The sequence below is a fragment of the Fonsecaea monophora genome (genome assembly GCF_001642475.1).
Source record: "Fonsecaea monophora strain CBS 269.37 chromosome Unknown Scaff6, whole genome shotgun sequence".
NCBI classification, from domain to species: Eukaryota; Fungi; Ascomycota; class Eurotiomycetes; order Chaetothyriales; family Herpotrichiellaceae; genus Fonsecaea; species Fonsecaea monophora.
In genome coordinates, this window is record NW_019173937.1 from 459,684 (window position 1) to 487,675 (window position 27,992).

The 27,992-nt window shown below is 52.0% G+C and overlaps 11 protein-coding genes across 11 annotated transcripts; 9 read left to right on the forward strand and 2 right to left on the reverse strand.

Moving 5' to 3' along the window:
- Positions 1–425: 425 nt before the first annotated feature.
- On the forward strand, positions 426–2,501 carry AYO21_01669 (hypothetical protein; the record flags this gene model as incomplete). The annotated part of the gene is made up of 9 exons (XM_022651651.1): positions 426–817; positions 876–943; positions 994–1,073; positions 1,138–1,253; positions 1,305–1,460; positions 1,523–1,628; positions 1,688–1,980; positions 2,033–2,101; positions 2,162–2,501. The coding sequence occupies 9 exons, from the start codon at positions 426–428 to the stop codon at positions 2,499–2,501; spliced, it is 1,620 nt and encodes a 539-aa protein (XP_022516164.1).
- Positions 2,502–2,817: 316 nt separating this feature from the next.
- On the forward strand, positions 2,818–3,616 carry AYO21_01670 (40S ribosomal protein S5; the record flags this gene model as incomplete). The annotated part of the gene is made up of 3 exons (XM_022651652.1): positions 2,818–2,963; positions 3,040–3,223; positions 3,299–3,616. 3 exons carry the CDS (start codon positions 2,818–2,820, stop codon positions 3,614–3,616), a joined length of 648 nt encoding a protein of 215 aa, XP_022516165.1.
- A 2,098-nt stretch (positions 3,617–5,714) lies between these two features.
- On the forward strand, positions 5,715–7,428 carry AYO21_01671 (hypothetical protein; the record flags this gene model as incomplete). The annotated part of the gene is made up of 3 exons (XM_022651653.1): positions 5,715–5,775; positions 5,843–5,869; positions 5,924–7,428. The coding sequence occupies 3 exons, from the start codon at positions 5,715–5,717 to the stop codon at positions 7,426–7,428; spliced, it is 1,593 nt and encodes a 530-aa protein (XP_022516166.1).
- A 1,011-nt stretch (positions 7,429–8,439) lies between these two features.
- Positions 8,440–10,728, forward strand: AYO21_01672 (hypothetical protein; the record flags this gene model as incomplete). Its single annotated transcript, XM_022651654.1, has 1 exon — positions 8,440–10,728. The coding sequence occupies one exon, from the start codon at positions 8,440–8,442 to the stop codon at positions 10,726–10,728; it is 2,289 nt and encodes a 762-aa protein (XP_022516167.1).
- A 1,504-nt stretch (positions 10,729–12,232) lies between these two features.
- Positions 12,233–13,162, forward strand: AYO21_01673 (hypothetical protein; the record flags this gene model as incomplete). The annotated part of the gene is made up of 1 exon (XM_022651655.1): positions 12,233–13,162. One exon carries the CDS (start codon positions 12,233–12,235, stop codon positions 13,160–13,162), a length of 930 nt encoding a protein of 309 aa, XP_022516168.1.
- Positions 13,163–14,488: 1,326 nt separating this feature from the next.
- On the forward strand, positions 14,489–16,551 carry AYO21_01674 (hypothetical protein; the record flags this gene model as incomplete). The annotated part of the gene is made up of 2 exons (XM_022651656.1): positions 14,489–14,887; positions 14,959–16,551. 2 exons carry the CDS (start codon positions 14,489–14,491, stop codon positions 16,549–16,551), a joined length of 1,992 nt encoding a protein of 663 aa, XP_022516169.1.
- A 297-nt stretch (positions 16,552–16,848) lies between these two features.
- AYO21_01675 (hypothetical protein) lies at positions 16,849–19,644 on the forward strand (the record flags this gene model as incomplete). The annotated part of the gene is made up of 1 exon (XM_022651657.1): positions 16,849–19,644. One exon carries the CDS (start codon positions 16,849–16,851, stop codon positions 19,642–19,644), a length of 2,796 nt encoding a protein of 931 aa, XP_022516170.1.
- A 1,475-nt stretch (positions 19,645–21,119) lies between these two features.
- Positions 21,120–21,992, forward strand: AYO21_01676 (hypothetical protein; the record flags this gene model as incomplete). The annotated part of the gene is made up of 1 exon (XM_022651658.1): positions 21,120–21,992. The coding sequence occupies one exon, from the start codon at positions 21,120–21,122 to the stop codon at positions 21,990–21,992; it is 873 nt and encodes a 290-aa protein (XP_022516171.1).
- A 310-nt stretch (positions 21,993–22,302) lies between these two features.
- Positions 22,303–23,748, reverse strand: AYO21_01677 (hypothetical protein; the record flags this gene model as incomplete). Its single annotated transcript, XM_022651659.1, has 1 exon — positions 22,303–23,748. One exon carries the CDS (start codon positions 23,746–23,748, stop codon positions 22,303–22,305), a length of 1,446 nt encoding a protein of 481 aa, XP_022516172.1.
- Positions 23,749–24,141: 393 nt separating this feature from the next.
- Positions 24,142–26,115, reverse strand: AYO21_01678 (hypothetical protein; the record flags this gene model as incomplete). Its single annotated transcript, XM_022651660.1, has 3 exons — positions 24,142–25,071; positions 25,136–25,571; positions 25,676–26,115. 3 exons carry the CDS (start codon positions 26,113–26,115, stop codon positions 24,142–24,144), a joined length of 1,806 nt encoding a protein of 601 aa, XP_022516173.1.
- A 1,062-nt stretch (positions 26,116–27,177) lies between these two features.
- Positions 27,178–27,762, forward strand: AYO21_01679 (hypothetical protein; the record flags this gene model as incomplete). Its single annotated transcript, XM_022651661.1, has 1 exon — positions 27,178–27,762. The coding sequence occupies one exon, from the start codon at positions 27,178–27,180 to the stop codon at positions 27,760–27,762; it is 585 nt and encodes a 194-aa protein (XP_022516174.1).
- Positions 27,763–27,992: the final 230 nt, after the last annotated feature.

Below are 27,992 nucleotides of genomic sequence, written 5' to 3' on the forward strand. Positions count from 1 at the left end.
TTCTTACTTGACATTATTTGGTGTCAGCTATCTCTCTTTCCGCACGATTCCCTATCTCGACTCCTGGTTCGAATTATCGCTTGTTTCCAATTTTGCCAATCGAATCCTGGAAGTTGTCGCCCTCGTGGCTCGGCTGGTGATTGAGAGACAAAGCACCTGGCCAGGCCAAGGATCGCGGACTTGAGCTCCCTACTGGCTATCATCCGGTATCTGTCCCCATGCGCAGATCCGAGTTCCCTTGCCATCAAAAACATGGCAGATGTGCTGGGCGAGATGCGCCTATCAGACTGCCTATCTCCCAAGGATGCCGATAGAGTAGTCGAGTACCAGGTAATATATATCAGCCTGGAGTTTCTTGTTTCCTTTCTCTTTCTCTGTTATTTTTTGGCCCCAAAGAGCCTTTACAGTAAGTGACAAGCACCAATATGGCGACCGTGGGTGAAAAGAAAGACGCCATTCCAAGCGAGGTCGCGACTAGCCCTCCATCCGACAATACAGATAACCCAGAAGCGGGTGTTTCTGAACTTATCAATGCATCTGGTCATGTACAGGAACTTGAACGAAACTTCAGCCTTCTCGCCGCTGCTGGTGTGGGACTCGTAGTCGGCACTGTCTGGCCCGCTGTCGGAGGGTCAATCCTTGTCGCTATCTTTAACGGCGGCCCTCCCGGAGTCATCTACGAGTTCATCGCAGTTTCGGTCTTCTATTGGATAGTGGCGGCATCTTTGGCAGAGTTGGCTTCAGCTATACCTTCCAGTGCCGGGGTTTATCATTGGGCTTCAGTCACTCCAGGCAAGACATGGGGTCGCGTGGTTGGGTATGCTCCATCTTTAAAGACTTGGTTGAACCAATGAGCTGACCGTCTGGATGAACAGATTCTATGCTGGATTCTGGAACTGGCTGGCCTGGGTATTTGGTGCAGCCTCGATGAGTTCTATCCTTGGTTTGTGGTCCGTCCTGCTGTTGAACGGCATAAATGCTCATAGTCTCCAGCGAACACATTTGTGCAGATGTATGCTCTGGACCACCCCGACTTCATTGCGAAACGATGGCATGTCTTTGTGACATACCTCGTAAGTCAATTACTGCCACCAAGGCACCGCCCTACAAGGCCAGCACCGGCTAATGATGATTTAGATCGTAACGTGGATTGCATGCTCCTGCGTGTGTCTATTTAACAAGGCGATGCCGTATTTGAACACCGTCGGCATCGTCCTTCTCTTATGCGGTTTCCTAGTCACGATTATTGTCGTGTGAGTCTCGCTATCGATCTGAGAGAAAGGGATCAAACTGACCATTTCCAGCGCTGCAATACCGGGATCGGGCAACCACCCACCACACGCCTCGTCTAGCTTCGTCTGGAGCGAGTGGACTGCAGATATAGGATATCCCAATGGATTTGTCTTTGTCGCTGGAATGTTGAATGGCGCATACTCTGTCGGCACTCCGGATGCTGTGAGGTTCGTTTAATCAGCATAGAGTACGACCATGAGATATATGGGAAACTAATCTTACGCTGCAGTCATATCGCCGAGGAGGTCCCATATCCTAGCAAGAACATCCCAATCGCCATCGGCTTACAAATGAGCATTGGATTCGTCACTGGAATCTGCTACATTATCGCGCTCGTAAGTTCTCGATCTACTTGGCAGTCTGTTGTCTGTTGTTGCTGACAGATCAATTGCAGATGTACGCAATAAGCGACTACGATGCTCTGTTCAATGCACAATTCCCACTTGCCGAGATTTATCGACAGGCCACTGGTTCGGCTGGCGGTGCCATTGGGCTGTTGTGTCCCTTCCTCTTCTGCATCGCAACCTGCTTGGTGGGAGTATACATCACGGCAGGTAGAACACTATGGACGCTCGGCCGAGACAATGCCACTCCCTTCCCTCAATACATTGGAAAGGTATCCAAGAGGTTAGAAATGCCTCTGAACGCCACTCTTGTGTGTGGCTGTCTGGTTACCGTGCTGGGCTGGTGAGTGTTTTTGTCCGCATTTTGTGATCTTAGCTAACGATGGACGATGCAGCATCTACGTCGGGAGTGCTACGGCCTTCAATGCATTCGTGGGGAGTTTCGTCCTGATGTCGTCGGGAAGGTAATTCAAGAAATCCACCAAACGCGATATGCGCGACCAGATTCACTAACACGAAAATAGTTACATCGCAGCAATCCTGCCTCACCTCCTGACTGGCCGCAAGAACATCAAATTCGGTCCGTTCCACCTGGGAAAATTCGGTGTCGCGATGAATACGATCGCGTGCGGGTACATGATCGTGTGGTTCGTGATATACTGCTTCCCCTTTGCTCTGCCCACGGACGCGGAAACCATGAACTATGCCTGTTTGATCTGGGGAGGTCTGACGACTTTTGTCACGGCGTGGTGGTTGCTTGGTGCCAGAAAAGACTATGTTGGACCCAAGCCGGCTGGAGGTGTCGAACACGAAGTTGAGCACATGAGAAGACCTAGCAGCGTAGAGAAGCGAGCCTCAGTCTAGATGTTGGTATTAGTATAGATAGTCTTTAATCTTGTTGCATTACCAAATCGAGTTGCGTGATAAGATTTTGATCGTGGTTCTTGAATGGTGTGAATCGCTTACCTAGGTATGTAGGTGTGCAGCCACAGTAGGGACCTGACAATGCGTATCGTGCTATTCCACTTTCGGCAAAGTGCGGATTTGTCTATTTTGCACGTGACCAAGACATCTTGGCAAGAATTTATCCCACAACTAAAAATCGAGCCTCCACAAGATCGCAGCAGCACGAGTGATCCGTCTCAAACTCGACAAGTCCACACAAAATCAGCTCGTCAACATGTCCGACAACGGCGAGGTTGAAGTCGAAAACCCAACCTCAGGTTGGCCCGTCCTGCCCAAAGATGTCATGCAAGAGATTGGGAGCGTGAAGCTCTTCGGGCGCTGGAGTTATGAGGATGTCGAAGTCAGAGACATCTCATTGACGTACGAAAAGCCCATTTCCGGACACCGATGACAGCGCAGGAAAGAAGAATAACTGACAAGATCATCTGTTGAACAGCGACTACATCCAAATCCGATCCCCCGTCTACATCTCGCACTCCGCGGGTCGATATGCCGCAAAGCGTTTCCGAAAGGCACAATGCCCCATCATCGAACGCCTGACCAACTCCCTGATGATGAACGGTCGAAACAACGGCAAGAAGCTGATGGCTATCAGAATCGTGGCACACTCATTTGAGATCGTACGTGTTGTTCGACAATTCCAGAAAAATATCTATACAGGAACGACATCTGACTCGATTTTTTCGTCTCTTTAGATCCACATCATGACCGACCAGAACCCCATCCAAATCGCCGTCGATGCCATCGTCAACTGTGGCCCTCGTGAAGACAGCACCAGAATTGGCAGCGCCGGTACAGTCCGAAGACAAGCCGTCGATGTGTCCCCTCTCCGCCGTGTCAACCAGGCCATCGCCCTGCTCACCATTGGCGCCCGCGAAGCCGCATTCCGAAACGTCAAGAGCATTGCCGAGTGCCTTGCCGAAGAGCTGATCAACGCTGCCAAGGGAAGCAGCAACTCGTACGCCATCAAGAAGAAGGACGAGTTGGAGCGTGTGGCCAAGAGCAATCGGTAAAGCGGTTAATGGGATATGGATGGTTGTTACCTCAAAGATTCGGAGATCACACATGGTCCTACGACTTGCATTTCGTGGCAGTCACTTCAAGCATGTCGATGATACTGTAGTCATCGTCCGCTTTTGGGGAAGGGAGGGGAGCATCAATCGAAAGTTTAGCACACGCGCGGCTGTCCCATGGGATTAGCAGACTTGCAGATTCAGCGCATAGATGATGCCGAATGTCCACAAAAATTTCGAAATGGCATGAACGTTTTGACGATGTGGAGTTCATTTCTGTTTTACTGTTCGGCCCTCTTTGTTCGAGTAAACGATGACTAACTGTGCAGTTCTGTCCGTCTTTTCAGCTTTGCACGTGTTACGGCCACAGCGGGATTACAGCCTGTTTTTCAACAAGGCGATTGCAGGTGAGTTTTAAGACAGAAAGTACGACCGGGGATATGATGAACCAAGTTCAGATCGCTGGAATCTCGCTATAAAAAAAACTATCTTTCGCCATGTACCCATTTCCTCTCAATACCATGCACGCATTCTTCCACCAGGTCAGAGGGTATCCCTGACAAGGTATATGGATTCTCTGAAACCGAGCAGGTTTCTTCGACTTTTTCGTTGCCGTTGTTGTCTATATTTGACTTGTCCCTTCTCTGTGCCGGTCGATTTTCCTTGGTTTGCTTGTCACCTGGCACGAGTCGTCCAGGTGTTCTGCGTTGGCAAACCGGGCTGGCGCTGAGGGGTGAGCATCAATTTGGAAAACCGTATGGACTTGAGGAAGTTGTTCATTATTATCCCAAAGGTCCCATTTCTTGATCCTTTTCTCTAACGTCCCCGCTTCTCTGCTGAAAAGCCTCAAAGAAGTATCGGAAGGGGCCTGCCCTCGTGATCTTGTACCGACCGGGTAGGGGTTTTATATCTCTCGAGGATGGCGATGTGAAGGCCTGACTTCCCCAAAGAGCTGCATCATGTTTCTGGAGCGTACCTCCCTCATATACGCTTCCTGCTCGGGTAGCTTGACGTTGAATTTCCCTTCGTTCGGATCTTGCCCACCGAACAGCCTCTGGAAGGCAAAGCCCATGGTGACGAAAGCCGCAGCACCTATGATGACCAACAGGACGACAATCTGATCCGGGATACCCATGGTGAGTTTATTCCTTAGATAGAACGCGAGTCGAACAAAGAGGCAATAGGAGCAGAGTTGATTGCTTGTGATGTTGTGTTGGGCGGACTTTGGTCTTTACTCTCAGCTTTGGACGAGTGAGTGGTTTTGGGCTAGCGACAGGAGATTTGTCAACGTATAAGTACAGAAAGAGATGGTGTCGACAACTGGAGCGAGTGGAAGTATGCAACTGCAGAAAGAGAGAGAGAGAGAAAGAAGCCTGTTATTTGGACACCGCAGGTGTGCCCATCGGATATCTGTCCTTCATATATACCGCTCGCAAGCGCAATTTCAATACGCGGTGCCATGGCGAGTGCCATCAAGCGCACTGTCTCAGAGGGTGGCAACCCGTCCTTTTGCGGTCCATGCATTGACAGCGTGCAAAACAAGGTTGGATGCTTTTCATTTTGAATTACTATTCCTGCTGAACCAAGGCCCTAGAAGCCAGGGCCCGTTGATATCGAAAGCCTAAAACAGGAAAGCGCCAGTCCACGCGCTAACCTGGTTTGATCGAGAACCCGAGCGAGTCGAATCGTCAAAGGTGCTGGAGATCCACTGAAGTCTCGGATATCCCACACGACCCCCCTTGGGAGCACAAGGTTGGGAGGACCGCAAGTTCCAGCGCAGGTTCGTACAACCGGACCAACTGCGGATTTATTTTGGTCTGACCAGAGGTTTCGGCTGATTTCAAAGACGTTCAGGGGAAATTCATTCATGTCAGACTCTCCATTGAACGGGCTTGTGTGTTCCCACGTTTGGTGTTTGGGCTCTTTGTTCTCGTTCCTTTGACACCACAGCCATTCTCCCATGCTGCTGAGCCAGACTGTTTCTCCAGTAATTAATTGGTCGATTGCTGTCCAGACTGCGCACGCCACCCCGATGAGCTCTCGTCGAAACGGTCAATCAAAATCCAAGACTGGATGCTTGACCTGCAAGTAAGTTGTCATGGTTGTTGTGTTGCGTACAATTTTTCTCGGCCAGTGTACTGATCCATCATATAGGATCCGTATGTCTCCCTTTTCCATGACCAGTCGGCATATGGCGTGCAATCTTGCTGCTAGAACTATCAACAGCCGTGCAGACTAACAGTCGAGTTCCAGGTAAGATTAAGTGCGACGAGTCGCAACCATACTGCAGAAAATGTACCGAGACAGGTCGAAAGTGCGAAGGTCCTGTCGGTCGCCACATTCGCTTTGCGGAGGATGAGATATCGCCTCCGAAGCATCACGCCCTGCTAGCTGAGCTCTCCCTGCACACACCACAGCGGAGCCATGATGAACGGTGGGCCTTCAATTATTTCATCTGGCGAGCAGCTCCAATATTTGCTGGAATCGTCGATGGGCCATTTTGGCTCGAGTTGATCCCTCGGCTTGCCCAGTCGTATGCCTTTGTCTGGGACATGGTCATCACGATTAGTTGGGCTTTTGAGCACGTCGAATATCGAGACCTGAGGCCTGTTTTCGACACAGGCGGCTTAACTACTACTATTCTCAACGCCGAACACCGCCGCGCTTTAAAGTGGTATTCTAAAGCTCTTGTAGGTTTTCGTCGCATGCTCGAGCAAGGCGAGGCGGATAATGTCCATGGTCTTTTGAGCTGCATCCTGTTTGGCGCCTTTGAGTTCCAGCAGAGGAACATTGGTAACGCACTACTCCTAATGGACAATGCGTACAAAATGCTAGGCGAGAACCTCTCGAATTCTCCGGCCAAGCAGATTACCGGAGACACTGGCCTCGACGAGTTATTGACGGCATTTACCTCGCGAAAGGCCATCCTTATGGCCACCCTCGCTATCCCAGAATGGACGTTGCTTTCAGGACAACATATCTCGGGACCTACTAATGTCAGGACTTTATCTGTCCTCGATAAATTCAGAGAGCATCTATACATGCTCATGTACAAGGCCTACGAGGTTGTCCGGGTGACAGATATATTAGCACACGATGATTATGAGTTGAAGAAGTTGAGGCCGGCACAGCAGCGATGTCTCCAAGAATTGCAACGATGGAACGATGCCTTCTTACCTATCTTGGCTAGCTTGCGAGATACTGAGAAAAGGTGGATGTGGATTTCCTCTTATCTCCTGATGTACTGGGGTGTCAGTCATGTTTGGCTATCCAGCTGCCTGAGCCCATATGAGCTGTCTTTCGACGAATACATGGACGAATTCGCGGCCATTATTCAAAACGCGGAAGACGTTATCGACCACGGCGCAGCAGACGAGATCAACGGCGCAATATTCACAGGAGAAGTCCAAGTTCTCCTACCACTGTATTTCGCAGCTACAAAATGCCGTAATGCGCTTCTACGCAGGAAAGCTTTACGTCTGATACGAAAGGTCCCTCCCCGAGAAAGTGTCTGGGCGGCCCTCGCGTCCCCGCGAGTGGTCGAAAAGATGATAGCTGTGGAAGAAGGCCACGACGATTTCCTCGAACATCCTTTAACAACCTCGATCATCTCCCTACCACCGGAGGAGCGCCGAATACACTACGTTGCTATTATCGAGGGAAACGTGAACGAGGGCCGGCGGCACGTCAAATTGCAGTGGCATAAAGCTGTATTCGGCGTCGACGGATCATTAAGAATGGTAGACGAGAGTGTCTGGCTAGAAGACATCGTCGAGAATCCTCAGGATCTAGCACTACCAGGCTCAGTGTGAAGATATGGCCGTCGAAGAACACCCTCGCAGGGACTTCCTGTTCGAGGATCCAATTCCGCAATATGTCCTGCTCAGGGGACTTGCCCTCTCAGGCTTACGCCATGCGCCTCGGCCAGCTAACACATAGTTGTGCCCGATAGTGCGCCATTGGTGGCTTTCCCATTGCACAAGTGTTTGTCATATGAAAATGGCCTGATAGTTGCATCGCTGGCGACTATGTGGGAGTTCAATACCCTTTGTATCATCACTGGGAACCAATCTCCACAATTGGGAATATGGCGAGGCCTTACCGACACTGGCACGGGCACTGGCACCGGGTGTACCCTCAGAGTGATGTGGATCATCATTGTATATCCTGCTGAGTGGCCTGCCTCCCTTTCTGTTGACCGCACGCATAACGAAGTATGACGGGACAGTTCCCCTTTCCAGCAACACATTCGGGCATGTATTTCTGATCTACTGGAAGAAATGATGGTTCAAGGAATGTGTTTTTTGTTTTTGGGTAACGGCGATGAAACTTGTACATACGATCTGGCAAGACAGATATCTTTTCAGAAAACCAAGCGGCGCTTTGTGCGGGAGAGGAGGTTCTATTCTATGCCTAGAGGAAAGGAGGGATCAGCGGCTGTGCTACACCTGCCATTCGAGACAGTGGTATTTTCTATTCTTGTTGGCTGTGTTGACTACGTGACTATTACCTCCATCTGTGTCACTGATGTCCGGTGGCTGTCTCATTAAATAGTATGGTGGACGTAAATTTGGTGTCAGACTGCGCTGCCTAGCGCAGTTCGCATTTGAAATAGGCGTGACTTGTAGGGAGCTGTTTTTGTCAGACGATGTGACTTATCGTTGGAAGCTTGATCTAATCTTGATTAGATCTCTCAAAAAAAGTTCCGCAACCAAAAAACCCCACTGGCGGTTTACTATCACCATTTGGCGAGATTTTGCACGCTTCACTTCCAAATTGACCGTCCGGAGGCCTCAAGAAGAGAGGATTACAAAATAGGAACAATGGGCAAGCGAAAACTCGGGGCGCTCGAAAAGGTCGACGCAGACCTCGCCAACCTACAGAACAAGATCAAGCGGGACCCGAAATCCTACCACACCGACTTCCTGCACCAGTACATCCAGTATGAGAACCAGCGACAGATCTTCATGCAGGCGCCAACGTCGGCCACGGCCAGTAGCGGCGGCGTCATCTCCTTCCGCGACCTGATCGAGTTCGTGGCGCACGTGGCCGATTGCTACAAGGAAGAGACGAGAGATTTTCCCAAACAATTGATCGAGATGCTGTCGACGCAGCATGCGACACTGGAGCCCGAACTGCGGGAGAAGATCGTGGGCAGCCTGGTACTGCTGCGCAAGAAGGAGATCATCGACTCACACACCCTACTGCAGTGTTTCTTCCCCGTCCTCACCACCACGCCCAGCAAGTCGCTGCGGGCGCTGCTGTTCACGAAGATTCTGAGCGACCTGCGCTCGGCTAACTCCAAGACGACGAACTACAAACTCAACCGCAGCGTACAGACGACGCTACATAACCTGGTCACGGATGATCGGTCGTCGCCCAAGGCCCTCTGGGCCGTCAAGATCACGCGAGAGATGTGGAAGCGCCAGATCTGGACGGACGCAAAAGCCGTCGAGATCATGAAAGAGGCGGCGCTCGCCGATAACGAGAAATGCGTCGTAGGGGGCCTACGCTTCTTCTTAGGCGGTGATAAGGAGCGAGAAGAGTTAGAAGACGAGAGCTCCGACGAGGAAACAGTCGATATTAGCAAGCTACGGCATCAGATCGGCGTCAATAAGAAAAGCAAGAAGACAGAGAGAAAACTGGAAAAGGCCGCCGCTACGGTCCGCCGCAAGGAGAAGAAGAAAGGCCAGCCTCATCCCTTAAACTTCTCAGCGCTACATCTCTTACACGATCCACAAGGGTTTGCCGAGACCTTGTTCTCAAAGCATCTACAGAGCGCAAAGTCAAAGCTGAACCTCGAACAAAAGCTGCTGGCGTTACAGCTAGTGTCACGACTAATCGGACTGCACAAGTTGACCGTCATTAGCTTCTACTCCTACTTCCTCAAGTATTTGACTCCTCGACAGCCCTCGGTCACATCGTTTTTGGCATCGCTAGCGCAGTCCACGCATAATCTTGTGCCGCCGGATATTCTGGAGCCCTTAATACAGAAGATCGCTAACGAATTTGTATCTGAGGCCGCTGCTGGAGAGGTAGCGGCGGCGGGATTGAACGCCATTCGCGAGATTTGTGTGCGGCAACCATTAGCTATGAATGATACCCTACTACAAGATCTGGTCATGTATCGGAAAAGCAAGGATAAAGGGGTGATGATGGCAGCGAAAGGTCTTCTGAGCCTCTACAGACAAGTAGGCGCTGAAATGCTTCGAAAAAGAGACCGTGGGCGAGACGCAACCCTAGGCTTGAAGTCTGGGGAACAGAAACAGCCGAGATTTGGTGAAGAGGCTGTTGGTGAGATTGAAGGGTTAGAGCTCCTGGAAAAGTGGAAGGAGCAGGAGAGGCAGAGAAGGAGACTGGAAAAGGGTCTCCCCGCAGCCGCTGGCTCTGACGACGAGGAAGAAGAAGAAGAAAGCGACGAGGAAGACTGGAATGCTTGGAACATCGAAGAAGACGCAGACAGTGATGATTCAGGAGGGTGGATCAACGTCGAGAGTGATGACGAGATCAACATCAGTGACAGCGAGGACGAGCAACCTTCAGCAAAGAAAGTGCGGTTTGCTCCGCCAGCGTCCGCCAGCGACGACAAAGAGAACGAAGGCGACGAAGCTGCTGAACTAACGACAGCACAGCAGAAATCGAAACTGGCTACAACTCGGATATTGACGCCTGCAGATCTGGCCAAGCTACAAGAACTTCGAACGACTGCCTCAGTCTCGTCGCTCATGAGGCACAAATCACATCACGCATCAACCACATCGTTACAGACTAATTCGCAACGACACATGGACGACCCTCTCACGGCCGCCGAGATCGAAGGTCTGGCTTCGCTCTCTCGCGGCAAAGCGACTCGAGCTCAGAAGCTGGCCTTACTGCAGGAACATAAAGATGACCGCGAGGCACACAAATCTAAAGCCGCCCGCAAGAAGGAACGTAAAGAGTCTGAGGGCAAGAGCACAACAAACAAGGAGAAGGCTCGCAAAAAGAATTTCTTGATGACACTGGGTAAGGCCAAGTCCAAGGGGAAGAGGAGTTTAGTCGAGCACCGGAAGATCTTGAGAGCGCATGCTGAACGAGGGAAGAAGGGAGGGAGACGAGGCAATAGAGGATAGACAACCAGTGTCTCGCCTGGCAAGTAATGAAGCCATCGAATCCTTCGTTCTGCATACCAAGAACCTCGTACAGCGCCCATTGTCAGCAAGGAAAAGACCAGGCAGGTAAACGTGCCAGGCATATACATTGTGCTGGGAATATGGAGCACGAGTAATCTCATCCCAACCCTTTTTTTTTTCTCTCCTCCTCTTCCTCGTTGGATGGCTCAGCCCACTTTTTTCCATGAGAGCAAAACTGTCAAACGTCGAAATTCTCAAGCCACGATGATGTGCCATCCAATGAAAAAGTGGTCGCGTAAAGTGCTTGAGTGGGCAGTGGGAAGTTTCGCGTCTGGTGGCGTCAGTTTCGTGTCAGCAACTTCGGGCGCAGGGATTTTCAAGAAGGGGACAACAACACCAATCAACCGTCGGCCAACTGTCAACCATGCCCAAACCATGCCAAAACCAGGGGAACACGAGTTCGGTCATGGAGGGGACAAGGGAAAAGAGTTGACTGCCCAGGTGTGCAGTATCCAATGGCTGCTGCGCAAAATGCCCAGCCCTGCCCAGCCCCGGACTTTTGCTCTGGCGAGTCCGCACGCTAGGCCTGAAACTCGGTGGTTAGCGGCGGGAGCGCAGCCACTATTAATATCGCCATGCATGACAATTTTAGGGGGCAATCAAGCCCCCCAGCCTCCCAGCCTCCTTCAGCCGCCTTTTCTCGCTGGAGGGAAGGGCGCAGGCCTGACTGTTTAGGCCACAATTTCACCAGGAAAAGGCAAAAAGAAAGAGGCTTGAGAGGGCAAAACGGGGAGACCCATGCTAACATTTTAACATTCTAACAGGGACCCCTGGTGGCCCTGGTCAGTGCTGGTTGCCTCGCAGTGAGTCTGTCGCCTCATAGGATACTGTAGCTAACTACGCCCTCTCGCTCTCCTCCTCTCGCTTGAGTGCTTGACGATCCAGTCGCTCCGGAAACATCGATAAGCCGCCGATAAAATCCATCCCCTCTTACAGTAGTGGCAGTCGTACAAAGATCCAATTGCTGCACGGCACTGTTGCCGGACTCCAGAGTTGGTTGCGCATTCGCCCTCATTTTAGTTTTTAACTTTGACACCTGCATCTCCTTCATCTCCTTCTTCAATCAAGCTCTTTGCTCCCCTTTCCTTTACTTTCTCAACTCTCACTGTCTCTCTCAACCATCTCACTCTCATTCTTCACACTTATTCTTGACCTTCAATCTTGCCCACCAGCATCAGCTGCCTTGATTCACATCGTTAATACCTAGTCCACCCCCCTCATCCTTTCGACGCCTTGCTATTCACTTAGTAGGGAGGGACCCTTCCGTCGAGCAATCCACACGCTTCATTCGCTTTCAACCTCACTGTTGACCAAGATCGACACATCACTTTATACTGCACCTGTACCTGCACCCGTTAGCCTTGAGCTCACTTGTTAGCTCAGATCCCCCCTCCACAGTCGTTTCTCGTCGGTGTCCTCATCACCACACCCCCATAACCACAAAATGGGTCTGCCGCAAGACTTTTCCATCCCGGTGCCTTCCATTGAGTCGGACTCACCCCTCTCCAAGCGTCGTCGCTTCATCCCCAACTCGCTGCCACCGATCATTCCTGTTACAGACAACTCGGATATTGAACAACACACCTTCGACTCTCCATTGCTCTTGCAGCTTTGCGAACAAGCCCCTGATCAGGAGGAAATCGAGGCAGGTCTTCTCCAGGTCGGTATGCGCGTCAGGAAGGCCGTTGCTGAAGGATACAAGACCCAAAAGAAATTCACCCCTCGGCCCTTCTTCAACATGCACCGGCTTTCCCCCGAGACCCAAGCTGCCCTGTCCGCTAGCAACGCCGATACCACCAACGAGATTTCCCCTTATGCGGCGGGACAGGTCCAACCAATCAGCACGGCCACTTTTTGTGGCATCAGCCTGGCTTACCTCTCTCACTGCAGCGAGGACTGGTCAGAACCCTCCATTGCCCAACAGAGTCTCTGGTCTTATTCCACCAGCCACAAGCGTTCCTACGAGGCCGATTCCGACAGCGACGAGAGTCAAGACTGGCAACCCCAAACCCCGAGCTTGATGGGCGATGCGGGTATGCACATGCCGGTTGATTACTTTGCCATTGATGTTGACAACATGACCGATGTCAACCACATAACGGAGATTGGTGACCGTGCCAGGCAACATTTCAATGGTCGCCGTATGGCTCTGCCAAAGAGTCGCAGCCGATTCTTCCAGCAACCCGAGACACAAATGCCGCCTTCCGCGACTGCCAATCCATTCGCCAACATGATGGGTCAACTCCCCGCAAACCCATCCGCCCATTCTCATGGTCACAAGAGAATGGTGAGCTGTGGTATGGAGGCTGCCATGGATTTTGGTGAGGCTTCCTTCCTGCAACGACGAGAGGACGTTGAAATGGACTGCTCTTGAAACGCCCAAGAAAAGAGATCGCCTTTTTTAAACCAGCATTTGATGATTGTGTTATTTTATGTTTTGCATTGTTTTATGAACTTTTGTCCTTTTTAAAAAAACGAGCAGAGATGCGTCGACGGAAATGCATTCGGACGGCCGCAACTTGATATGGCCAGGACATGCGAATCGGACGAGCATGAGGAGACGGGGTTTGAATGATGGTTGGGGACCATCTCAACCATCCTGGCCAACGTTGTAACATATTGCGAAATGTCATCAATATTTGGGTGGGGATATGGGAATGAAAACACTGTATATACGGACAGATATGGGGCTCATAACTCAACATGGGTCGAGTCATTCAAGAGATGGAAGGGAGTGCGAAGGAGGGCCATGACCTCTTATCGCTGGGAGAAAGCTGGATTTTGCAGGAGTCGGCGCACACTGCAATAAGAAGTCTTGCATACCTCGTGCCATACATGATGACACGATGGAAAATCGATTTAGCTAGATAATCAAGAATAAAACCATGATCGGAACTGACAACAGAGTTGTTTCTAATCTTCACCGCAATTTAGAATCATCGCAGGTGTTGGCACGTGATGATGGGAAAAAGTGGAAAAGGTGGACAAACTCCACAGGCGACGAACTGGCGGATCTCTTGGATTTACTTGGCTTTTGATGGTTTCTCATCACATCATCACATATAAATCCGCTCGCAGACTTGAGTGGGAAGTCTCGTCTTCAAATGTGGCGGCGAGGTTGACTCGCTCAGACGATCAGAGGACGCACTATGGGCTCAGCAACCGGAGAAAGAGGTCGGAATCCGTCCCACTTGTCTGCTCATCACGTTGCTTCGCTGGAATGACAGCCTTGGAGGTCAGGTGAGTGACAACAACAGGCAACAACACCAGTGGCGTTTCCAGGAATTGAAAGATGCAGGCATACCTTGGTCGAGAGACATGGTCGCTCGCAGGCACCCTGGCAGTGTGAATCACCATGGTGAGACAGGGGCTAGCCAGACGCCTTCAGACCGACCCTTTTCTATTGGCTGTATGCGACAAACACTCTCGCCAAACAGGCCGTGAGCGATAAAGATAACAGGACTCCTGAATTCACGACTGAGTCGAGGTAGCACGAAAGGGAGCCAATTTCAAAGTCGTCGCCTTTTGCTTATCACCTATTTTATCACGATGAGGTCGAACCTCTGTTGTCGTCGCTGTTTTTCCTTTCAGGTGTGCGTTTTCATGGGTTCGCTCAGGCTGCGCTCTCTTGATTTCCTAGCCGGCCATCAAACCATCCGGTCCAGACTGGGCTATTCTGTGTTGGCGAGATAGTCCTACGATGTCTACGATCACCCTGCCCGACTTCTCGCTTATTCTTCGAATGAGGGGGTCGCCCGCTCTTGACCCAGTATACAAATACACAACCTTACCCGTCGAAGGCTGGACGAGGATCTTGGTACTGAGCCCTGGATTCGCTGGTGATGATCTCTCGTGCAGTCTTCAAGTCTGGAAAATTGAGGACGCTGCCAGGGTAGGGTTCGACGCTCTATCTTACGTCTGGGGAGATGACAAGGGACCTCAAGGGGGACAAAAAATCCAATGCGACGGTGCTACTCTCCATATTCGAGATAACCTAGCCTGTGCACTGAATCATCTTCGTCATGATCGGAAAGCAAGGTTTCTTTGGGTAGATGCCATGTGTATCAATCAGGAAGATCGAAAAGAGAGATCAGAGCAGGTAAGTCAACTCGGTCGGAGTGAGTGAGGTTTTACTGTCCTGGCCGCTTTCCTCCTGACACCCAGCGGTAGGTTCAACAAATGGGTCAAATCTACGCGAGCGCATCGAGGGTTCTCGTCTGGATAGGCCCCGACGTCAATCACGAAGCAAGGGAGTGCTTCTCTCTGATACAAGCCACTGCTACCCTTCTCTCCGACATGGTTTCTGAACATGGCGACGTCAATTTGTTCCCCCCTATTACACGCGAGAGCCAAAAGATCTGCTCAGATACCCCCAAGTGGGATATGGTCCGCCGGTTGATGGACTCGGAGTGGTTCTCCCGGGTTTGGGTGCTCCAGGAAGTCGGCTTGGCTCGATCCGCTGTTTTGCTCTGTGGCAACGCATCTATGAATTGGGCTTACCTGGTGGAATTGATGCTTATCGTCGCCTCGCGTGTCGATGTCGGCGCGTTAATGGGAAATGTCAAATCGGGCATGTTCTGGGACTTGTTTGATGACCTCTGGCGGACATATGGAAACGAGCTGTCCTGGAGAAAAGAGTTGCCGATGTGCAAATCCTTGAGTTGCAACGAAGCTCACGTGAGCTTCATTAACATTCTGAACGACGGACGGTCCTACATGGCTACCGATCAGCGGGATCGTGTATATGCCTTCCTCAGTCATCCTAGTACAGCATGCGGTGCTGCAAAAGAGAAAAGACTAGTGGTCGCCAACTACAATTTGTCCGTTGACGAAGTCTACTTACACACCGCGGAGGCGATTCTTCACAACGACCCATATCCATGGACGGTCCTTACTTGTATTGACCACACCGCAGATTCTTCCTCACTTGATGGTCTGCGCTCGTCGTGGGTTCCGCGCTGGGACGAGGGGTGGCGGGTGTATTGGTTGGGCTATCCGGAGATGTGGTATCGAGCTGGTGGATCCAAGTCAGCGCCATTTCGATTTGATGTTTCCCAGTCCGACTCGTCTCTACGCGTGACAGGTGTAATCTTGGACTCTATCGAGTGGACATCCAGGGTATTCGACTCGCAGGAACTTCTACTGGAGAAACAGAAGGAAAACAAGCTATTGCAGAAGTTGTGGCAGGACTTGGAGCCTGACAGAGGTGACAGCGTTTACGGTAACAGTCATGACGAGCGAGAATTCGCCTACAGCCTCGCCATCGCAGCTGGACGGGCAGCCGACGAAGGTCCAGCTGAAGATAGTCCCAGTCATCACCGTGCCATTTATCGGGCGTACAAGGAAATGGTGCTCGGTAAGGGCGGCGGTGACCCCGGGATACCACCATTGTCATCGACAGATGAAGAGGTCACGATCCAAAGCGAGCAGGAGTCTCCAAAATCCCTCGAACTCGAGGCCATGACCTACGTCAGCAGCAACCAGCGCAGGGCCTTACACAACCGACGATTTTTCCGAACTTCAACAGGTTACTACGGAGTCGGCCACCTGACTGTCAAGATAGGCGATGAATGCTGTGTGTTCAAGGGCGCGAATGTGCCATTCGTTGTTCGGAGAGTTTCAACCGACAGTAGCTCTACCTCCACTCGATACTTGGTCGTGGGTGAATCTTATATCCAAGGAATAATGAAGGGGGAAATTTTTGAGATGATGGATGATGGCAGGCGTGATGATCTTGTTGAACAGACAATTATTCTTGTGTAAACTAGAGAGAAAGGATGATAAACCTGACAAGGCTGCGACATGCACAAGGCTACCAGTTGCGGGGCCAGCAACGGACATTTTGACTAAGCAATTCACGTGCCGATAGCCAAGATTGGCTTCCCCGTTTTGGGATGTAAACAAAAGAATCCCAGGACATGGGCCTCCTCGTAGTCTACCTGCAGTGCATTCTCATACAGCTCTGACAATAATCCTTGCGCTGGTACTACGCTACGTTAATTTGAAACCATGCAAGCTTTATGACAGTGATTCATTCCCCTCAGACGGCTTCCTAAAATCATGGACGCCGCTATTCTTGTCGATGACAATAATATGGAAAACAACAACCCTCACATCAGTCCGAACCCGCTCAAATGCCCGCCTGCTACGCCGCTGCACCAGCTTTCGCCAGAGCGGATCAATCAGCAACGCATCCCCCAATCGCCCTCCCTACACAGCTACCTGGTCGAACATGACCGACCCGGCACGCGCGATTCATTTACCTCGGACGTGCAGTCGAAAGTCGCCTTTCTGAACAGTCTGGCCGCAACCACCAGTGTCCAATCGTCGCCCACTCGACCCAGAAGACTCGGGGCTGGCCTACAGGATAGCTGTAGCGCCACCACCACGCCTAATCAGAATTTGAGTACCAGCAATGCTCTCCAGCGGGCGGTCATGGGATACGAGGAGGCGCAGGCGAGCCTGGCCACTTTGAACGCCGAGCTCGAGCGGGCCAGGGAGGAACTGGCGTCCAAGAAGAAACGGGAGAGAATGCTCTCGCAACGTGTCGAGGATCTGTTGGAAGAGGTACAAGCGGAGAAGGAGAAGCGGGGTCGGGACCAAGAGTCGTACACGAAGGAGATCAAGAGATGTCGGAAGGAGACATACCGTGCTGAGCTGGCCGTCGTGGAGGCGAGACAGGATCTGCAGGAAGTAAGGGCAGAACTGAAGAAATGCCAGGCTGAGATACAGCACGAGAAGGCGGAGAAGGAGAAGAGCCGTCAAGAGAGTTTTGAGAGGGCGTACGCGTTGGCGGGCATGGTGGGTGAGATGGATCAACTGAAAGACCGGCTAAAAGTCGTGGAAACGGAGAGGGATGCAGCACTCTCGGAGGCAAAAACAAATGCCGTAGAAAAGAAACTAACTGTGGAGAAATGCGTCCAGACTGAAGTGCTTGATGTCCCTAACGAAGATTCAAGGAACCGAGATCACGAAGACCTTGATCAGAGGAATGTCGTTCGACAAGGCGAGAACATTCAGTCTTCAAAGCATTCGGATAACGAGAACCACAGACAGCCCGCCTCTCAGCCGAGAATGGTGCCAGCGTCCGCGTCGACAAGTCGCATTATCCATGAAGCACCTGTTCGACTGCTTCCACAGAAACTGCCAGATTTCGCCTCTGCCATATCCCGCCTAGATTTTTACGACAAGCAGTTGGGAGGAGAGAAGATCACTCCTGAGGAAGAAGTCGAGTTTCTGAAGCAAGAGCTTGCTTGGGCGCGGAAAAAACATGAGGAAGATTCGGAGTTGATCCATTTCATGCATATGCAGTGCCAGTTCAAAGCTTGTCCATGTCGACTGGCTGAATCGAATGGCGATCGCTTTGTTCATGATCAAGTTTACGATGCAAAGATGCAGCACCATCGCGCATCGAAGAAGAGGAAGATTTCAGATTATCCCGAGGAGAACAGGCCAGCTCTTGAGGAAAGCCACGGGAGATTTTCGCAGCAGCCACCCTCAAGCAAAGACATGCCTCCTCAGGGGAGACCGGAAGCTGAGACCACCCCGACAGAAGACAGTGAGCCAGCTACGCTCCCACCTGACCCCACGCCAGGGTTAATGGGTTGGGCATCAGAGGAACCTATGGTCCTCGAACAAGCCATCGAAGTGCCTCTTCCGGAACCAGATCCCATGGAATTGGACTCGAGTAACAACACACTAGAGGCGACGGCGCAATTGGAGGAAATCACACAAGTTTTGGTTGAGCCAGCAACAGGCTCGCAAGCGTTCCTGTTCTCTACGTCTTTTACAAGCAATGCTGGCGTTGCGGCAACAGCTCCAGCACTTCGCTACGCTGAGAGTACATCGGCAATTCTTGACCAAGATCTCTTCGATCTTTCGCCGCCAAAGCAAGCACCTCCGCGGCGACCTTCGACCGCGCTGGGTATCTTGTCTGTCGACTCGCCTATCCGACTCGTGCCAGACTCACCGCGGTCGGTTAGATCCTTTCAACGTGAAACCGTGCGATCTGCCGCAAAGGGACGAAAGCACGCCGCTACACCATCAGTCACCACAACAACCACGACGAAAATCGCACTTAAAGATTCACCATCCCAGGCTAGTCTGCACAGGCGAGCGCAGTCGAAACCCAATCTCCGAAGCCACTCACCTCTGGTGACCTCGGTCATGTCTCACTACGATGACGATACCGACGTGCGGTCGATGTACGAAAAGGACTCGTCAGCGTCGCCCGCAGCGAGCACTATATTTCCTGTGACACCTGTGCACAAACATTCGAGGTCCATGCATAATCTGGCTCAGCATGCACAGATGCAGGCTCAACAGGCTGTCATCCAGAGCCAAGCTCCGGCGCCAGACGCAGGGTCTGAGAGAAGTCTGCAGTCGATTTCTGCCACCACCACAACGACTACGACGCGAGTACCACTTCGAGAAGCCGTGGATGCCGATGATGGGATGAGTCCGGAGCACCACATGAGTCGAAATGGATACGATCACGCTCACACCGAGGTCTTGAATATCAGAATAGACCCCCATACAAGCAGAGAAGGTATCCCGCAGGTCCAGTCGAGGGTGAACTCACTCGCGAGTTCGACCATGCTCTCTAATGTGCCAGGGACTCCGATCTCACGAGAGGCAGCCCTCGCACAGATTCGGGCACGGAGAGATCGAGCCAGGAGCGTCAATCTCAAGCGCACTGTCGAAGGCCACGGCAAGGGAGTTAACGGCACACGAAGCCCGACGAAGGGTCGGCCAGGAGTGTTGAATGGAAGTGGTGGATTGTTCCAAGTAGTCGGAAAGGAGAATGCGCGACGGGAGATCAGTCAAGCGAGTGCACCTGGACGGCTTGCTTTTTGAGCCAAGGACAAAGTGAGCTAGCTCTCTTATCACATTGTGAGGCTGTCTCGGGCTGTCTCGGCCAGTGTGTAAACATGCAGGACATACAGACAGGCAGACAGACTTTATTAATCAATGTCTTTTTTGCGGCATTCTTGGGTTCGTTACCTTGTTTTTCTCGATATCGTCCTTCTCGTGTAAAAATTAAAGTTGACAGTGTGTATTCTATATTGTATGGATTCGTCCCCAGTCTTCGTCTTCTCTCTCCCCCTTTCTCGCGGACCCATACATACACAGCAAACAACGAAACCAATCATATTAGCCCTTTTCACTTTTCCCGCAACCAGAGCCTCGCGTCTCTACATTTCTTTATGTCATTAGCCGAAACAGACCTCGTCATTCCCTATTTCCTCATCTAGTCTAAGTAACCACCCATCAACCGCCTAGCCGGACATCTCCATTTCCATGTCCCTCTCCTTCCCTTTTCGCTAATATTTTTGATTGCTCTAGTTTCGTTTTTGTCGTGGCTAATTATCAATTAGTCACTTTCGCTCTGCTTCGTTAAACACTGACTATTGACCATTAGATTCTATTCAACTAGATCTCCTGTGTTTTCTTAGAAGGACAACCCACCAATCCCTCATCAATTACGTATTTTCCCCCGCTCTATCATATTTGTGTCTTTTTCTGGATTAGAAAAAACCCCCTCGGCCCCTCCAGAGATCCATCCTCCACATCTCTTTGCGTGAAGATATCCATCCCATTTGGCGACTGCTACAAGAGTCCTACAGAGGTACCACAAAAAAGGTACTACACTACAGTGGTGAATGACGTTACACTAGACAATACTCCGCAAAACATCCTATATCCTGTTTGAAATCACATTAAACTCCTGTTCGCGCGAGAGATCGAAAGAAAAAAGAAGGGGTGGCGGATTCAAAAGGGGCTCAATCAGTAACCGTCGATCGCTAACTCCGATATTGACTTCCCACTCCACGAAACTACCAACAACGTTGTCGATCTTGACGAAGTCCACGCGGAGTATATGTGACCTCTGAAGAACCACGGGGGTCGGTTTATTACAGCACTCTTCGTCGACATACCAGCAACAAGCCTCGGGACTACTTTTCGGTCAGGCTAGCTGTTGAGAAATTGTGTGTGAGCGGGCCTAGAAGATCTAAGCGGAAAACAGCGACGACGCCGTTGTCGGGTTGAGACGGGCGATAAGATTGAAAACTCCCCTGGTCAAACAAAGGAGGTGTGAAGGGAGGATATCGACACGCCTCATTCATTGTCTATCTTTGCATCCATCGATCGATATATCTGGGTCACCGATATTTGGGGTCACCCTCACGCATATCACGGGGACGAGAAAAAAGGAATAAAACGTACCACCTACCTAGGGTGCTATTATTCTAGGCATACACCTGACGAACCCAACTCAACCCACTCCAACCTGATCAAAGAACAGACCAGACCACCCCACCCCGACAACAATGTCTCCGTCACAGTCTCAAGATCAATCGCAATCGCAATGCTCGACCTCGTCAAAAACCGGCACTCTCTACTTCGCCTACGGCTCCAACCTCTCGGCATACCAGATGTCTCTTCGACTCCAGCACTCGCCCGCGTCGAGCGAACCCGTCGCAATCGCCCGGCTGGACTCGTATGCCTGGATAATCTGCGAACGCGGGTACGCCAACGTGGTCGCACTGCCCAAATCCAACACGGCGTCATCGTCGCCGGACGACGATGAGAATACGGTCTGGGGCGTCCTGTATAATATGGACCCGGTGGACGAGGCCCGGCTGGACATGTACGAGGGCCACAATCATGCGAGAAACCCCAACCCAACGATCAACCCGGACCCAGCGACGCAGATGGTCAAGCGGTACTTGCAGGACGGGTGGGACTATAACAAGCATTACCTCCCCATGACGGTGACGAAGTGGCTGAAAGATCCGGCCGAGCTGGGCATAGACGTGCCGTCGTCCTCATCATCTTCTCTACCAGCTACCAACATGACGAACGGTGTCACAGAATCGCACAACGAAACGACCGTCCGCGCGCTCGTCTACGTCGACGAATTCCGCACGACGCCCGGAAAAATCGTCCAGGAATACATCGGCCGGATGAACAGAGCGATCGAAGAGTCTGTCCAGCTGGGCATCCCGCAGCGCTGGGTCGACGCGGTCATGAGGAAGTTCATCCCCCCGGGTATCTATGTCGATGAGGAAGGCTACGTCGGCACGGATGAGGGGTATGTCGAGGCCGAGGCGACAGAGGCGGAGGATCATGTCAAGGAGAATGAGCTTAAGGATAGAGACAAGGATTGGGACCGGGAATTGGATGTGCAGGGGGACGTGTGATGTGATATCATATACTATGAATGCGGAAGACGTCAAATTTGAGCAAGCATTAAATTAGATAGACCACATACATCAATTGCGGGGCGCGAGAGAGAGAGACAGAGAAGCGCATCTGATATGTCAGTGAATGATTGAATAAATGAATAAATGTCCAGCCTGAGATCGATTGCTGGCAATGAAATGCGTCCGTATGACATGATATGATATGGTATGATATAATGAGATCCGTGGGATCGAGACCTTTCCATCGTCTCTCGACATTCCCCAACCACGTCTTTCTGCGGTCCTTTCTTTTTTTTGAAGAGAAGACTCACCCCACATACACGGCATATCGCATAAACCCCTCGTCCCCCTTCAACCTCGCCAGATCATCCTCCCTCAAACATAACGCGACTGCGACCTCCCCGTCCGGTGCCTTGGGCATCAGATAGAACAGGCTCTCGACGGGCACGAACCGCGGCCTGCGCACGGCCTCGGGCCCGCCCAGTCCTAGGTTATAGTCCAGGTTGTAGCAGTCGTATTTGGCCCAGGAACTCAGCATGATGTCCGCGGCCGGGTCCAGCCGTGCGGTGACGTTGAGGCTATTGTCCTCTGGTGCGCGGTGCAGGCGTGTAGCTAGTGCGCGTGTCGCATACCCCAGGTTCGACGTCGCGGGGTCGACGGCTTCGCGGAGTTTCGAGGCGATATGGCCCAGGTGTGTGTCGAGGAGTTCCTCTAGAGGAAGTGTCGTGTAGGCCATGTTCTGGATGAGGCCCGGGTACGTGGCGGGAATGCCTAGGTATCTGCGCGGATCAATCGCTCGGGCAAAGGTCACCTCCCGCAAAGGGTCTAGGCGAGGACGACGGGCCCGGGACACACCCAGCCAGATGAAGGCGGATAGGACGTCGTCGGTCGAGACGAAGCTCGAACTGTTAGTGAGAGATTGCATTGCGACTGATTTCAGGCTGGCGAGCGACGAGGCAGAGAATACAAAGTAGGACCAGCTGCATTTTGGAGGTGGAAGTGGAGGTGGAGGTTGAGATTCAGCCTGAGCCTGAGCCTGAGCCTGAGTTTGTTGTGCAGGTATGTCGTCCACGGCATCAGACGCAGCCTGATCTGCAGAATGCTCCCCAGTCTGATTCTGATCCGGCCCTGGCGGAATATCAATCTCGTCCAGGAGCGGGATAAGATTGCGTCGATCAAGGTTCCCCGTGGCGATTTCCTCGGCGGTGAACACCTCTCCGTCGTGACACGCCTTTGAGAGGAGGCGCATGATCTCAACCATGCCCGTCATGTCCATCGTGTTATGCTGTGTCACAAAGGTGAGCAACAAGCCGCCCGGGATGAAATTGGCCTGCACCGCAAAAACCGGCGCTGGTCCGTCGGTGCCCGCGGCGAGGGTGTCGATCGGTGCGATGACGGACTCGTCCAGCATGGTGAACGGGAAGTTGGTCTGCCGCAGGGTATCCATCGTCAATGTCGGATGGCCTTCTCGCAGGTCCTTGACGACCAGACGAGGAGTCGTCTCAAAGGGTCGAATCTTGTAGAGTGTTGGAGTGTCATCACCTTCAGCGGCGGTGCTCTGGCGAACAACCTGGCCCGCCACCCATGGAAAGCTGGCAGTCAGTCTCTCAAGTCCCTTGGTCAACGTGGCGACAATGTCTGCCTGTGAAGGTCCTTCGTCGCTCATCTGAAAGCACAGACATAGCTGTGTGTATAGCTTGTACAGGCCTTGTTGTTGCCCGAAGATGTCGAGGTCACTTTCGAAGTCATCCATGATTTACCACTTCGTTGACCACGAGACTTGTGGTTCTCGCACTTACTTGCAAACATTGCAACCATGTGGACAGGCACAGGGACTGTATTTGTACTCGATGTCAAAGTGGCCTTGAACATGCGTGTGCAACGACACTTGGTCGATCCTGCGCCTTTTAAACCTTGCGCCATTCCAGCCGCGGAAAGTGGAAGTTTTTCTGGCCGATCGGACGGACAAAGTCTGTGATCGAGTCACTTGTACAAGAATCAATTCTCAACGCGTTATATTCCAGAGGCGCCTTTTGTTTAGCCACTGTCATCGACACCCTATGTTACACGTGTCCATTTGTTATGCTCATGCCGTATACACTATTCATACATTGATGGTCCAGTATCGATGCACCACCCTTGAAACTCAAAGCGATATTTCCGCATACCTATCTGGATGCGCAATCAAGGGCACAATCCCACCCTTTCTCAGTGGCACATTGATCCCACACCGTGCCAGCACGTTCGTCACGGCACACACTTTGACCGAAGACAGCGTGATGCCGTGCTGGTCTGGTTGCCTGTCCGTCAGAAGGATCAGTACGTTGATTAGCTCTTGTATCTCGTTCATATCCAGAATTACCCGCCGTCGCCCGGGGGTGAGCCGACGTTCCTTTGCGAACATGCCCATTTCCTCGTCCAGCCATTCGGCGACTTTGGACCGGAGATGGGTCATTTCTCCAACCGACTGCCATACTTTGACATCTTTGCGAAGATGGGGTGCCGAGATAGATGCGTGCGTGAACTTTTGCTCGGATGTGCGATATCGTTCGTCGAAGAGGCGCGAAAAGATGGTGAGGTGGACGTCGCCCTCGACCTCGACACCTTGTGAGGGTGTCTCGTCGATGCATTCTGATATGGTCGCTGCGATCACGGCCATTCCCCAGACAAAGTTATACGCCAAAGAGCCAGGGGATAGCTCGCGCAACCGCCCGTCGATGCGCCAGGTCCAAGACATGCCCGACGAAGGATTCAATGGGCCACTGTCTTTTAGCTGCAGCCACTCTGCCGCCTCGACTGCGTACATCCTGTTTGGCGCGCCGTCGGATACCAGCTCGTCGTATCTCTCCGACTGCAGGGGCCAGATGGTGTGTATGTCTGTCCGCACCAGATCCCCGCGTACAAGACTGAGGTAGTAGTAGGCGTAGTAAAGCATCCGCGCCGTATCGGAGGATTGTGTGGTCCCTGTGCCAGGAGGAAAAGCAGGAGCTGGAAACGGTACGGCATTCCAAAGCTGGCAGGTGTTGAGTGGCGCAAGGAGAGACTTGACTCTGCCTTGTAGACTTGCAAGGAGGACCTGCATCTCACAGTCAGTTTGGAGAGTGGTAAGACAACGCATCCCCGGCAAAAGTCAGACTCACCTGCAAACTTCTATATATTGTTTCCAGCGACACCAAAGCTGAAGATATGAGGTTACTCTTCTCCTTCAGCGCCTTTCGCTTCTTGGGGCTGTGAGAGGCGATGTAGGCCAGCACCGTCTCCTTAAATTCTTCATCCTTTTTGCGGATATCGTTTTTGATCTGCTCTATAGCCCCCTTCACCTCAAAAATCTGCCGAAAGATGACCCTTTGCTCCTCTTGGCTGTTGCTCCCCGCGGCCTGCACGGCGCCTACCATGGCCATGCTGGTCTTGGCCTGCTCCTCTGCTATGGCTTTTCTGGTGTCGGCGGTTTGTGACTGGAGTGCCCGTTGCAGGATGTGCCGGTCGTTGATCATGGCGTCGACAATGATTTTGGTGTTGTCGCGCTGGAGGTCAGAGAGGCAGAGCTGCTGGAGGGCGAGAAGGTCGACTCGTTCTCTGTACAAACCAGTCGGGAAAAAGAGTCAGATACATGTCTACCATAAGAAAGGTGAACCGAGTTCCGCAGCGGTGTCACAGTGTCGGAACAGCTCTAGACCTACCTAAGGTCTGCAATCAGCCGGAGGTTGATCTCGTCTCGATATGTGTTTAGCCGCTTCTCAATGGCATATATCTTCTCTTTGCTCCATACACTTCGGAGGGCCTTTCTCGTGCTCTTCCATTTGCTGCTCTTCCCTTCCACCGTCACCTTGGATAGTGCCTCGAGAAGCTCCTGTGCGACGTCCCTGCAGCCCTGGCAGATGGTGTCAAGGGCCGGATCGTGTGATGCCGGTGGCTGCTCGTTCTCGTCCGGAGGTTTATTCTGCTGAAGTTTGCCCGTCAGTTCCGTGAGGTCCTTTGTCGTCGCCTCAATGTCCACGGTCTCGTTGTCTGCCCCGAATTGATGGACTTCTCGCGCCTTGGAGACCAGGTTGATGCTGTGGTTGATCAGGTCAAAGACGTTCACCACCACACTCACAGCACTGAGGGGGTCGAGTACCATGGTGCTCAACGCAAAACGCAGGATATACAGCAACCATGAGCATGATGGGCGGACAAGCCCTTATTAGGGATTGAGAGCTGCTCTTCGATTTGGGGCCCCTGTGGCGTCCGTATGCGCCCGCGGCAAGTGGCTTGCTTGTTACATGGCAAGGCAAGCCAGGGCATTGGTGCCATTGGCGTGTCCCAGTGGCCAGAACCCCAGAGGTACCATCTTCATACCGTTCCAGGGTCAGGCTGAGATTCAACGAAACACATGGTTTAGGAGGACTTTGACGTTGCCCCTGTTTGTTTGCTTGCTGGAAAAGCGACACATTCGATCAGTTCTACGCGAACGACTTTGGCCAGACCTGGCTGGCAGCCTTGGCAGGGAACAGCTGCCATGACGTGCAGGAAAAAGAAATTATGTGGTATAACAAATCAGGACATTTTGTCTTCTTATCCTCACAGACCGTTCCAAGTACTGCATATTTGTCTCCCACCGAGCGATGACTTTGGATCGGACCCACCGAAATCAAACCCTGGGGGGGCAGCTACTGGGACGAATGGGCTCGGGCGACTGAGCCTAGTAATGCGCAACCCAAAAGCTTTAGGGTACAGGCAATTAACCTGCGGGAGGAAGTAATTCCGTCCATTCCCAGCCTTGCCAGTAGCTGGGGAAACCTGAAGTCTTTTGCTCAACCGAGGGATACACATGCTAAGAAAGGTTTCGGGGAGTCCAAGAAAGTATGTGTTCGGTAACGGAGCTGGTGGAGCTAGCTCGTTGATGATATCACATCATATACCAATCTCTACCGTCGTTTGCATTGATAAATAAAATGTACAATGAGTAACTTATGGTTGTTTGAAATTGTCAAAAGGTGACGCGGGAGATTCCTTGACTGCCGACGTGTCCATCAGTCCACCGTTATATTTTGCGAGTGTACAGTACATTCTCCAGTCCTCGTCACAAAGCACCCGCGCGTCGAAAACTCGGCGGCAATACCATCGTTGTCGTCGTCTTTTACCAGCAGTTATCATGACCGGAGACCAACCACCACCACCAACAACCTCCTCAAAGTCCAGCATGCCTCCCCTACAACTGCCACCAAATCTGAAATTCGGCCCCTTTTCAGTAGCTGCACAGGTCTTCCACCTCTCGCCTTCTCGCCTGTCTTACGGCCTGGTCAACCTCAAACCCCTGCTGCCGGGCCACATCTTGATCTGCCCGGTACGCTGTGTCCCCCGGCTCACGCAGCTCACGGCGCCCGAAACCGCCGATCTGTTCAATACGGTCCGGCTGGTGACGCTGACCCTTCAACGGGTGTACCACGCCACCTCTTTCAACGTCGCGGTCCAGGACGGCGTCGATGCAGGCCAGTCCGTGCCGCATGTCCACGTCCATGTGATTCCGCGCCAGAGAGGAGATTACGACCACAAGGGTGGTGGCGACAGGGTTTACGACGATATGGACGGAGAGGAAGGGGACCTGGGCAAAGCTTTCCTCGAGATGCAGAGGTTGAGAGACGAAAGGGTAAAGTCCGGAAGGGAGGCGTTGGGTGGGCCAGACAGTACGAGGGAACCCAGAAGTGAGGAGGAGATGAGGAGGGAGGCGGACTGGCTGAGGGAGGAGATCTGGAAGGATCGTGCACAAGCACAGGATGGGGAATGATGGCCATGGCCACGGCCACTTGGGGCTTTCTGCCGCCATCGATTCTTGTATCAACAAATCCAACTGCTTGTGTATAGAGATAGAAACGCTGTGCCAGAGACGGGAGGCCAGCGTCGACACAACCGCGGCAAAAGAATAAAGGTCCAAACACGCCATCTATTATTTTCTGGGTATCTCTGGTCTTTAATCTTCATGGCTTTCGACGCGCTGTCGAGCAGATCGCACTCTGT